This window comes from Pimephales promelas, chromosome 12 (genome assembly GCF_988280905.1).
Source record: "Pimephales promelas chromosome 12, fPimPro1.hap1.1, whole genome shotgun sequence".
NCBI lineage: Eukaryota > Metazoa > Chordata > Actinopteri > Cypriniformes > Leuciscidae > Pimephales > Pimephales promelas.
In genome coordinates, this window is record NC_142780.1 from 26,064,901 (window position 1) to 26,077,782 (window position 12,882).

The following is a 12,882-nucleotide window of genomic DNA, read 5'->3' on the forward strand; positions in this document are numbered from 1 at the left end:
TTCTGTAATTAGGAAGAACTGTTTGTTTGGGTTATAAAGGAAATAGCAACTTCCTGTTTTGGAGACTCACACGTGAGCGAGAAAAGTGAAAGGGGTTGATTGAGGCCAGTGCCACTGTATACAGTATAAACACTGGCTTTGACAAATGTCCCAAATGCTCTGGAATGATAACTTAGCTCCAGCTTCCCAAGAGGGACTGTCAAACAGGGATCTGACTAATGATGCATCTCAGACAAAACTGTACCACAGGGACAAGCGACGGGCGTGAGCAGGGTCTAAAATTAACCTTTTCCCTCATCTGCTAAAATTACTGGCAAAATGAGAAAACTTACTGTCATGAAAATGTTGCATCACTTTAATATATGGCTGTGAAACATAAATAAATAAAAAAAAAATAGCTAAATCTCTGACAATAAAGTTTCCCCTTAACTAGGGCATGGGCAATATGGCCAAAAAAATCATATCTCTGTATTTTTTTTTTTTTTGGTTAAATGGTGATGTACGATATATATCTCGGTACTTTCTACGTTTAAAGAAAATCTTTATTTATTTATTTAAAAAACATTTTTTTCACATTCTGCCCAATGGTGCATTAAAGGTACAATATGTAAGAATTTTGTAATAAAATATCCAAAAATCACTTGCACAGCATTTTTTGCAGTTGTGTACTTACAATATCCAAAAGTCCAAAGATTTTTTTTATTTCAGAGAACTTCCAATTTTAAATAAGTGGTCAACCCGGAAGAAAATGTCGCCAGTCAATGACGCGCTATCCTCGGTTTCCGTTCATACTGCCATAGCTATGACATAACCATGGCGACAAGGGTGGACAACTGCATAGTAGTGCATAATGTTTAGTGGCACGCAGTTCTTGTTTCTTTCAAACATAGACCATGGCAAGGCAAGCAGACTTTGGGACAAACAGGAGAACTAAAATGAGGATCAATATCAGCGTGGCGTTTTTGAGATGCCGAGAGCTCCACGTCCGTGACTTGGACTTGACAGAGCTTCACGAGTCACGACTTGACAGCTTTATTAGACAGGTGAGCAAATGTACATAAAACAATTCAATGTTATATAACGTTAGCTCAACATGATGAAATGCTAGAATATGGTCAGTATGTTATTCTAATGTTGATCTAGCTTAATGCTAGTTTTGTATAGCAAAAACTAACAATAGCCATTTAGTGTGATAGTGTAATGTTAGACCAAGTGAAGCAGCGCTGCGTTACCTCACAAGTTTAATTCGTCTAATAAACTGACCTGTGTGAGTAATCCAGCACTTGCGGGTGGTTCGGTAGAATTAAATGTCCTTATTCCTTTATATCCGCGGGACTCGCGTGTGATATCTGTCTCTTTAGCAATCGCGACCTGCTTCGTACCACTGTAATGTTAAAAAACATGAATGTTTATACTCATCCATAAACATTATTAGATCCATCAGCTTGACAGCAAATCCCATCATTCAGCTCATCACTGCGTCATAAACCTATGCCTTTGTTATTGTTGGAAACTGCGCCCTCTCGTGGCGGACAAAAACGACATTTAAACAGGGCAAGTATTTATCTGTCAGTCAGCAACAGTATCTGTCAGAGCATCTGACATGACAGGACAAGCTGCTTTAAACTTGTTAACCATCTTACCAGTTATTTTAAAGCCCTTAATATAAGCTTGTGTCATGTTTGTGTCAAATTGTACTATGTTGCTACTCACACTGCGACCTCCTATCAAAATACTGTATTGATAAATGGTATTGCCTCGTTCGATATCGTTTAAAAAATATATATCGACATATCGTAAAAACTCGATATACCGCCTAGCCTGATCAGTTCCTTGTGACTTAAATGAGTGACTGAATGGGAAATTAAATTTGAGGCAAATTTTGAGGCAAAACTTAAAACACACATTTTATGCAATCCATTATCAAATATAATTAACAAAACAATTAAAAAGTATTTGCTAAAATGTTTTATTTCTATAGTACCTCCCTTTCACAAACCCAAGGATGCTTCAGACATGCCAGGAAATAACTGGATGAGTGAAACACGGACAAACAACACCATAAACAAGGATACTTGAAACAAAGAATATAAAGGAAATGAGAAATAAGTCAAAAATGAGGGACAAATTGATTACGATATTAAGTCAGTATGCATACACTTTTCAATAACTCTAAATAAAAAGATGGGACGAAATTCAATTAAAGTGACAATTTTGACTTATGGTCATAATTTGTTCATTTATTCCCTAACTTCAGTAACATCTATGTCATGTAGTTCATACATTTCCCATGAATCAAACTGATTCATTCAGTTTCTGCATATTGAACAATCTGGCACAAGATTGGCATTCTGGGTATTTAACTGGGCATTGATCGCAGTAACAGTAGATACAAATCACATAGGGCTATAGCAATTACTGATATCACACTGCTGCTACTACTTGAACACATCATCTGATTATCTGGTTATCTCATGATGCTATCTCAGTATAGTAGTGTTAATTTTACCAGCCATTTTTAAATTTAGTTTCAGTTTTAGTCCAGTTTCAGCATCGCTTATTAGTTTTTATCACATTTAGTCGACATCATCCCATTTTTATTTAGTCTAGTTTTAGTCGACTATAAGTCGAGCATTTTAGTCTTTATTTTAGTCCAAGAAAACATAATTTTATTCGTTTAGTTTTAGTCAAAAAAAAAAAACTGTCAACATTTTAGTCTAGTTTTAGTCAGGACATCATTTTAACCTTTTACTTTTTTGTCAGCAGATAATATTTAACATTTCCTAAAATTATTTCACATTTCAACATTTTCTCTCATCTTTTTGATAAAAAAAAAACACAATTTTAAGGAACACATGCAGACATGGAAGATGTTCTGACAATATTTGCATATTTATTTTGAACATTGTTAAGGTTCAAAGACACAAACACAAATGCTTGCATTAAAACAAATAAAATACACCTGACAAAGGAAACAAATAAATAAAATAAAGTGTATTATGAACTTAACACAAGTGCTGGCTGTTTAAAGCTAGTTCACATAGAATAATAAAATAAATAGATTTGAGGTCAATGTTGGGAAAAAAAAAACCTCCAACTGATACAACAAAAGTGCTTTCCTGCCAGCTAGTTCACATGGTATATAAAGGTACAGTATTTAAGGTGAAACAAGGCATAGATTGCTAGAACGTATGAAATCTTGTATGAAATAACTAATCTTTTTAAAACGTCTGTCTGCTTTAATCAAATTTAACTGAAACCCTAGTTGCCCGGCCAGTATAACATATCTAAGTTAGCATAAATTTAACTTCACATACAATTCTATCAACAAGTGGCTACGGTCGCTACGTGCTAAGAAGCTAACGCAACATAGCCAGCCTGGATACTAAATGCTATGAAAGTTAGCCATCATTAGTTAGTTTATCATTGTAACAAAATGTGTCCATATATCACGTCTCTTCTTTCTCCCGAGCCCCGTGCAAAGCATGTTTTACTTTTAACCTGTCGCCGCCGCCTCACCGTGAATCCAGCTCCCGTCTGCTCAATGTGTTGTGTCGGCTACTCTGACTGTGCCCGCCCGCTCCAGGTTTGAACGTGGGTGTGTGTGGCGGAAGAGCTGACGCGGAGGAGGCGGAGAAGGAGACAGGATTTGACAAAACCATATCATATAATAATATGTAATTTTCGTCTCGTCTTTGTTCGTGAACTAAAATGTCCATAGATTTTAGCCCAGTCTTTATTTACCGAACTGCATTTTCGTCTCGTCTTTATTAGTCTACGAAAATTATTTCTGATTTAGTCCCAGTTATTGTTTATTAGTGGGGATTTTAGTCTCGTCTCGTCTAGTTTTCGTTCGGTGAAAAATGTGCGTTGACGAAAATATTTTCGTTTAGTTTTCGTTAACGAAATTAACACTACAGTATAGTATCTTAATCAGAGAGTTTTTGGATACAGAAAACTTTGACATCTGATGGTTAACCCCAGGTTAGAAGCAGAAGCTTCTCTGACATACAGGGAATTAAAACAGCAAATTAAGAACACTTTCTTCCTATTGTTCGTGCCTGCAGCTGTGACCACCAAGGAGAGAAAACGTGCCACTTTTATGCTTTCCATTATCAACCACCATCTACTTCATTTAGTTTCCTCTTATTTACCTCTGAGGTGCCTTTCCTGACATTCTCCTCACTCTTAATCCAGTGGCAATTGGGATGGAATGTGTAAAGGCATCCTGTTTTTCGAGTGGGAGAGACATTAAGGCTGAGCTCAAGGGAGAGATGGACGCTACAGCGGCTGCCATTGTCTCAAATGTCACTATTGTTGGAGGCATAAACCTTGTGACCTTGTAATTCATTGTTTGTGTATTCAAAAGAAATGGCATCTCTGTTAAAATGAAATAAAAATAAGACAATTTTGTACTCATCCCAGCTGCAATTAAGCATCACAAAAGCATCATAATGGTTCATATTTTGTGCTGTCTTTTGACCGCACCTTTATTCTGTGATAACTTTTCCATTCCTTGCACACCACGGTTTACTGTTGCATCATCAGTAACTCAAAAAAAGATCAATTCAAATGATTAATTGAATAGATTTGGCACAAATGAATTGTTTGCTCATGAACGTGCCAAGGAGGTAGAAGTCAAGTCAAGATTTACAGTGAATAACTTTCAAAAAAACTTTGTTTGTCACATAAATCTGTCATTTGACTTCAGAAGACTCGGAGTATAGTGTACGAGTCATAAGAACTATTTTATACTTGTGTGTCCAGTAGAAAAAAAAAAAGATGAGGGTGAGTAAATAATGAAAGCTTTATTTTTTATTTTTGGGTATAAAGTTCCTCTAAGGCAGCTTTGCTCTTAAAACATCTCAGGTTCTTTTACTCGTGTTGCTCAATATTTGGCAATTAAAAGCAATTTATAAGGCTTCTCATACCAGCACAATGACGCAATGTTGAAATATTCGTTCTCCTTGGTATTGTGCTCAGGTAAATTGCAGTTATCTCACCATCAGTCATTGCGGCCCATATATGTGGCTGCATTTCTCACACATACTAAACGCATTTAAAGGAGCAGACATGGTGAGAGACCTTGAGGCAATAAATGTTGTACATTTGAATGTCTGCACAGGAATGATATACCTACAGCAGACCTGCAGACATAACAATGAAGTGTGCGAGTTTTTTCTTTTTTTCCAACTTAGATGAAATCTCAGACTAAAAATAAGAATAGCCTACAATTTGAGAATAAATACTCGGGATAAGGATAAGGTCTTAGATTTTGGAAACTAGCCTTACAGTATGTGCACTGTTTGCCAATATGACAGGAAGATGGAAACCAGGGCTGTTCTCGCATGGCTATTGTCTACACTGTTTCTTTCCCATGCGCCTGTAAGCTTCCTGCCTATTTCACCTGTTCCACAATATCTTTCACATTACAACAACATGTCAAAGTGTTCAAACTAATTAATTTTCAACCACGTACACACCCTTTGAGTTCTCATGCCAAGATATATTGTCAACCGACCGAGGAATAGGCAGTGATCCAGGGCAATTATACGAACCTACGTATGCAAGAGATAATGCCAAGAATGTTTGAACATGAAGTGTAATTGTGGGCTATTTATTTATTTTCATACATTATCTGATAATGTCCGAAACAGAGAAAACAAGACTGTGGGGTTACAGAGCTCGGTTGGACACAGAATTAGGGACAGAACAAAAATGTTATTTTAAAATTAGCATTTTTTGTTAACAACACATTTGATAGGTCATATCAGAAAACACTTCAGAGTATATTTGAAATAGAATAAATACATCACTTTTGGAAAATATAAATTTCATCAGAATATAAAACATAAACCATATTGCTGTTATACATAGAGGAATCTATTTCTATTCTTAGCAAATTGAGTAACTTAAAATGATAAATTATTAAATTTAAGAGCACAAACTTAATCATAAAGTTCATACATCTGAGTACACTACATTGTTAGCTCTCTAAAACGTTCCAGTTCTATTCAATAAATAGGAAAGGAAAGTTTTATTTTTTTTTACATTTTGAAATCTATCTGTGTTAATAACAACAGATTGAACAACATAACTTGAATATCAACAAGTGCAAACAAGTGCACAGTCCATACAAAGTGGTCAACCTTTAAATGTGGTATTCTCAGAAATATCTCATTATTGTGTCGACTTTAAAAAAGCTCCATGCGGAAAACACAAGTATTGCCGTTTATATGCATGTTGGTTCCCAGCATGGAATGCTATGCTGTTTTCTTTTTTTTTCTTTTTACTTTTTTTACCAAGACTTTTGAGCAATCACCTTAACCAAAAAGACTATGCTGGTCAACTATCTTCACCAGCTAAGATTTGCATGGCTGTGCAACCAGTGTTAACAACAAGCATTATCCAACCTGGCCAAGAAAAATGCAAATGACTTATCACACCCCTATATATTTTCGTTGATGAAAACATTCCAACTTAAATGCTCCTGAATGGGCTGGGTGTTTAAAAACCTATTTGGTGTATCCCAAGATGCCGCCCATTTAGGCATGACACTTAATTTGAAACTATTGGTTGTCTCAGGTAAATATGTAATTAACTCATAGCTAGGTCATCTTTTGTCTATCCTAAAATATTATATATATATTTCATATTATATATATTTATATATATTTGGTGAGCTCCAATAGTACAGATAAATAGTAGAAGTACTGCAGATTCTCACATTCAGTGCTCTTCCAACAAAATCTGAATTAGCACTTCGCCTGTCTCTTTTATTTCTGACAGTTCAAACTTGGTGTTTTGGACTAGCTATGATCCTGTCAGATAGCTTTAGCATAGCCACTTAGCTAACGTCCTGTTTGCTTTACAGGACTGTCAATAACACCTAACCCTCTTTTGTGCAGTCCCAGTGTTCAGGTCTGACTTGCCCTCAACTCACATCTCACCTATTCGGTCTTAAACATGCTTCAAAGGCTCTGTTTCCACAGTACTGTCTATGGGGAACGGCGCTTCCAGATCGCAGCGTATATAGGATGTTCTGCTGCCCCAGGTTGCACAAGGGTCATCTTTTGTTCAAGTGCTCGCACTCCTATCTCTCCTCCAGGTAAGTTTTTCATCTGTAGCCAGGTTTGGATGACTTTTCCATGACCCTCGCTCTAGCCCTAACCAGGTTCCTGAAAAGTCAGATGAATTTACTGTAAGTAATGGTGCTAATAAGGACACAATCACAGCTCTTTCAAAGAATAAGGTGTGTAAATTGCATGAATTACATGATTTGTGCAATGCGGCCTTACCTAAGGAAGGTTATGGCATTTGACCGAGCCCCAAGGGAGGAAGATTTCCCTAAAACCAGAACTCCTGGACTAGCATTTTCAGAGTTATTTGGGCCGGTCAGGTGATCTGATTTGGGTGTTTCCTGTTTTTCATACACAGGTTCAGATGGATGCACCAGCATGATGGCAGGGTTTTCAGAGCTTAGAGAAATGTACAAAAAATTTGTCAAAATACACTCTTTGCTCAAAAAAAGGGATCAAAAAAAAATTCTGGATTGTTTTAGATGACTGCTAAAATGGCTAATAAATCCATTTCAGAAGTGTTGAGGAAGCTACTTCAAACCATAGCTACAACCTCTCTCTGCAGGCGACATACTGGGCTTCTCTAAGAATTTAGTCTGCATTTAGTAGCTAACTATACTGAGGATACTTTCACCCAAAAATAAACATTTCTGTCATTAAATACTCGCGGCTCGCCGACATCCACGTTGGTGATGTTTTCTAAAGAAAGTGGTAAATTATGTTGGTCCTTGCACAAACAAAGCACTTACATCATTTTATAAAATTGAGTTTAAACAAGTGGAATCATATCTGGGCCTTGAAAGTGGTAATTGTGTAGGCTGTCAATGGCTGGAAGGATCCATTTTCATTAAAGGATCTTCTTTTGTGTTCCGAAGATTAACAAAAGTCTTATGGGTTTGGAACGTCATGAGGGTGAGTAATTAATGACAGAATTAGTATTTTTTGGGTGAACTTACCATTTAAGAAGTAAACTCATATAACTGGGACTGTCCAACACTATATATGAACATTGAACAGGTAAAAGTTTTAGCTGGTTTTCTTAGGAATCAATAAGAAAGTAGTTCAGTTTTTTGTGGCAAGATCAATCTATCTTCTCTCTGGTTGTCATATCAACAGATTACAACCACATAACTGCATAGTTTATGAATACATTACAGTGATCAAAAGCTGTTAATAGATAAGACTGCTTTATTGACTATGCAGGCTATCATGATGACAAAGTTTTTCCTTGTAAGTTCAAATCGCGGTCATAGCCTGAAAGCCATTACTAAAACTCTGATTCATTAGATGAAACTCTCTAAGTAACTCCAATTCAAAAACACGTCACTTGTCATATCATCTGGATTCTCCAACTGTGTTTGTCTGGTATCACCTCACACCCTAATGACAACTCCGCACCCTAAAAGAGCACACCCTTACAATAAAAATAGCCTTCCAAAGAAGAATACTAATGCGCATGGACATTAATTGACGTGAGATGGGATTTACCTGTAGTGGCAGAAGCTGTTGCATGTCCGATCTGCAGGGTTGGTGCAGAAGCAGCGGCCTGTTGACCTACGACGGCGAGCCAGCGGACTGCCCAATCCATACACCGTAGTTTTACTGTAGAGGAGACACGCCGAGAGCATCCAGTCAGTGATTAAACTGTCACCGTCTCACGGGTGGGACGTTTGCCATTACATTTTTTAAATAAAAATATCTTAGTTAAAACCTTAAGTAATATTGGCAAACTATATTTCATTTAAAAGCTTACAATCTCTGGTTTCCATATTTGGTGACTACTTTTCAAAATAAATTACAGAGGAGCCACAATTTATTATTTTGCAACAAGAATATTTTCATACTCTTAAGGCATGTTCAGACCTTTATTTTGAAATAGCAATGAACATAAACAAATGGTAGAAAACAGTTTGTTTTCATGCCAAGAGTTCAAAAGATAGCATCCATTCAATTATTTTAGAAAAAAAAAAAAGATCTGAAAATGTTTTAATTTTTTTTAAAAATCACCATTTGTGATGTGGCAGCAGCGCATATTCGTGTTTCTTAGAGGTTGAATTCTTATCAAAATCTGCTAAACTTCCCATACTACTTCTGAATAGGATCTCTACTTCATAAATTGTATGAAAATTGTGGAAATAATGGTTCAAATCATTTAAAAACACATATGGAAATGTAGGTTGTCATCTAGTGAAAAAGTACTGCGCCCAAACTACTGAAAGCTCAATTTTTGAGATATCAACCTAAAATGTTAAACACAACTTGTTCAGATTTTTGGCTTTGATTTTTCTGCAGTTTTATTGTAGCCCAGGTTTTGAAAATATATATTTTATATAAAATATGAATAATATTTTTTTACATTGTACATTTCCATAAACTCAAACTTCTGTAACTTCTGTAAAATCTGCCAAATGTCTTCTGTAAAACGAGACCAATCTTACGTCTATATTTCAATGCATTCTTGAATTACAACCATTTAAGTGCAAAAATTGCATTTTTATGTCTATTCAAAAGGGGGGGGGGGGGGGGCACTTAACATGTTAACTCATCAAAAAGGAATAAACCACAATGGGACTTTGTACTGTTTTAAGCATGATAATTGTAACCAGTGCCAACAGTATTCTAGATAAAAAGCAATAAAATGCTCAATAACTCAAAAGTGATTTTTTTAATGATATAAAAGCATTCTCAAGTCACAAGGGTGCACTGGCCTACTGGAACAGTTATGTATTCATATATCCATGATGTTTCTTTTCACGCATCGGAGCCCTTTAAAGTGTCCTTGTATTGGTTGAACTTGCATATGTTTATCAGGTTAACCTGTGCATAGGTGAGCACTCACCTTGGCGTGTTCACCCAGATGATATCTAGATGGCAGAAATAATGGCATTCGGAGTCCAGCTGGTTGTTGCAGGAGCAGCGTTTGCTCCTGACCCTATGGGTTTCAGACGGGTCACTCGGGTCAGTCTGGGGCAAGAGAGGCAACCCCCAGCCTATAGAAAAGGAATACATTGCGGTCCATCAAACTTGCCAAATTCATTCTGGGCCAAAAAGCTCCAGCAGTTGAGTCTAACACCATGTCCTAACTACACGCGACGCGATAAAATTCCAGCGCTGGAATTTTATCGCGTCGCGTGTAGTTAGGACACGGTGTAAGAGACATGATGTGCCTCACCACATGTTATTATTACACTTTTATTGTTTTAGTTTATACCTCTATTCTTTCTCACTGGTCGTTATCTTATGTAATAACGTCTCAGACGTTTGATCTTAACGAGGCAATTTTAAAGTTCAAAGCTATTCACATACATCTTAGTTGTCAATTTTGGCTTTAATTGGCAATGCTGAGATGACCGATTGAAAAAAAAATTAATAGGAGCCCCTGACTGTTTTTGCATATATTGTTAGACATGTGTTTAAAATAATAATCCGAACTGAATTCACTATCATTTCTATCATGTTGTCATTTTATTAGGTGCAAACAAATTAGAGTTTAAATGTTTATTCTAAACAGTCAAAATAAATGTGCAAACCTAAAGATGTTTCTCTGAGAATGAAAATGAAGGTACTTAGAAAATACTTCAAATTTCAAAGGTTTATAATCAAGTAAAGCTATTATTTAAATGTATGTTTAAAAATCACAAATTTATATATGCCATATCTATTCTCTTTATCATTAAATAAATATATATACATATAAATCCCCAAAAATATGTAATACAAACTCAAAAATGTTTTACCTTCATGAAGAGTTGTGCACAAGGTAATGAAGATCAGAGTAATTCTTGATTCCATGTTGCACATATGTTTCAATACAAAGAACACAGTACAAAGCAATTCCAATAGATCTCCCTCTGCTGCAGGTGCTTGTCTAGTGTTGAACCGTCCTGTCCCGTTCTTATAGTGTGTATGATATGCACCTCCCCCCAGTTACACAACTATCTTGTCTTGCACCCTGATACATACACAAGAATCTCTGCTGCCTCCTCGGCCATCGGGTCACTGGATTGTTTGGGTGGAACAGACCTGAGGTCTAGGACAATAATGACTGAGAGTGAAAAAAAAAAAATCTCCACCTTTCTTGCCTCGTATTAAACAATGTGGATCTTAACTGACTAATGGGACTCGGGGGTGAAGGAAAAGAGGAGTCACAGAGTATATCAGCGATTTGCTGCTTTGCATGAGTTGTGCACTTTGCAGGGAAAGACAGTGTCCCATGGAAAGAAGGAATGTTCTGGTGGGTCATTCCTGTCTGTGAGGTCCAAGTGTGGGTAGACAGTGTGGAAAGTAGCTTCCTGTGCCCTCTGGTCACTATTTGTTTCTGATTACACAAATTAGTCACAGATATGAAAACATAATTCAAAATTCATTTGACTATTTTGTGTTGCCACATAGAGGGCAAGCATTAACCAATACATTTCCTTCCGATATTAAATAGCTGCTGTGGCACTTTTTATTAAAAAAGAGATACATTTATTAATCAGCCTACATTCGATTGCGGTATAAATCATTCACTTAAGCCACTTGTGATATTTCTAAAATTAAAAAAAATAAAATAAAAGTAAATAAAACAAAAGGAATAAAATCTAACTGAAATCAAATATAGCAAAACTTAAACGTATCCACTTAATTAGCATTTTCATTTGTTTAAACTTGAGGTACTAAAATAAAACAATTTTGAAAAATGACAAACACACACACACACACACACACAACCAAAATTACTAAAACTGCAATGAAAGTGAAAACAAAAACAATTAAAACTCTAAATGTATTTCAATGATGCTAAAATAACATTGACAATACAGTATAACAGTTCAGTAAGGACCATTACCATGTGTGGTCTAATAAAACTTAATCAAACTAATGTTATTTTTATAAAAAGTGCAGTAACACACATTTGATACAAGCATCTGCCAAGAGAATATGAAAATATATTAAGAAAATAAATATAAATAATAAATATAAAAAGAAAACGCCAGCCTTTCTTATTTGAAATGCCTGTGCAAAATCAGTTTTTGTGTGTTTTTAGTAATTGTTGGTTTGTTATGTTTGAGTTGCTGAATAGCCTAGGCTATTACACAGTAGCCTATGAGAAAACGATGTCAAGTTTTTCAAAAAGAATAGTGTAATAAAATAATAATGTAACAAATGTTTAACAATAATAATGCAACAAATGTATAATAAAACTGTGATAAATGTATAATTACATTGTAATAAACATATAATTACATTGTAATACATGTATAGGACTGTAACAAATGTATTATTACACTTTTTACACACTAATTTCAAAAAGAATCACTACTTTTTCAAAAAGAATCGCTACTTTTTTCAAGTAGAATTGCTACTTTTTGAAAAAGAATCGATACTTTTTCCATAAAGAATTGCTACTTTAAAAAAAAGAATCTTTTAAAAAAAGAATCAGTATGTTTTCAGTTTTTTGATTACAAGTCACAATCGTGGGGTGCTAAGCGTAACATCACATTAAACTAAAATGCATAACAACCTTGAAAAGAATCGCTACATTTCTCGAAAAGAATCGCTACTTTTTTTTTACTCCAGAAGTAAACAGTGTAGCTGACTTAATGTTTAGCTGTCAGAATGTTTATTTTTAAACCACCATTTTAAAAGCACAACCCTCTCTAATGTCAGAATGTTTATTTTTAAACCACAACTGTCTGCTTCTTTTACAGATAGATTAACAATATCTTTTGGATTTCTAATCCAAACAACATCAAACTCGGCACTGCACTTAATCGTGCCAGTAGTAAGACGTATGTCAAGTTTGAAATACATTGAACTT

General features: G+C 35.5%; 1 protein-coding gene across 1 annotated transcript; it reads right to left on the bottom strand.

Annotated features, from left to right (window-relative positions):
• Positions 1–6,002: 6,002 nt before the first annotated feature.
• Positions 6,003–11,674, bottom strand: LOC120484342 (uncharacterized). The gene is made up of 5 exons (XM_039679451.2): positions 10,817–11,674; positions 9,919–10,069; positions 8,568–8,681; positions 7,299–7,478; positions 6,003–7,178 (listed from the first exon to the last, which is right to left on the bottom strand). The coding sequence occupies exons 1-5, from the start codon at positions 10,878–10,880 to the stop codon at positions 7,118–7,120; spliced, it is 570 nt and encodes a 189-aa protein (XP_039535385.2). The 5' UTR covers positions 10,881–11,674; the 3' UTR covers positions 6,003–7,117.
• Positions 11,675–12,882: the final 1,208 nt, after the last annotated feature.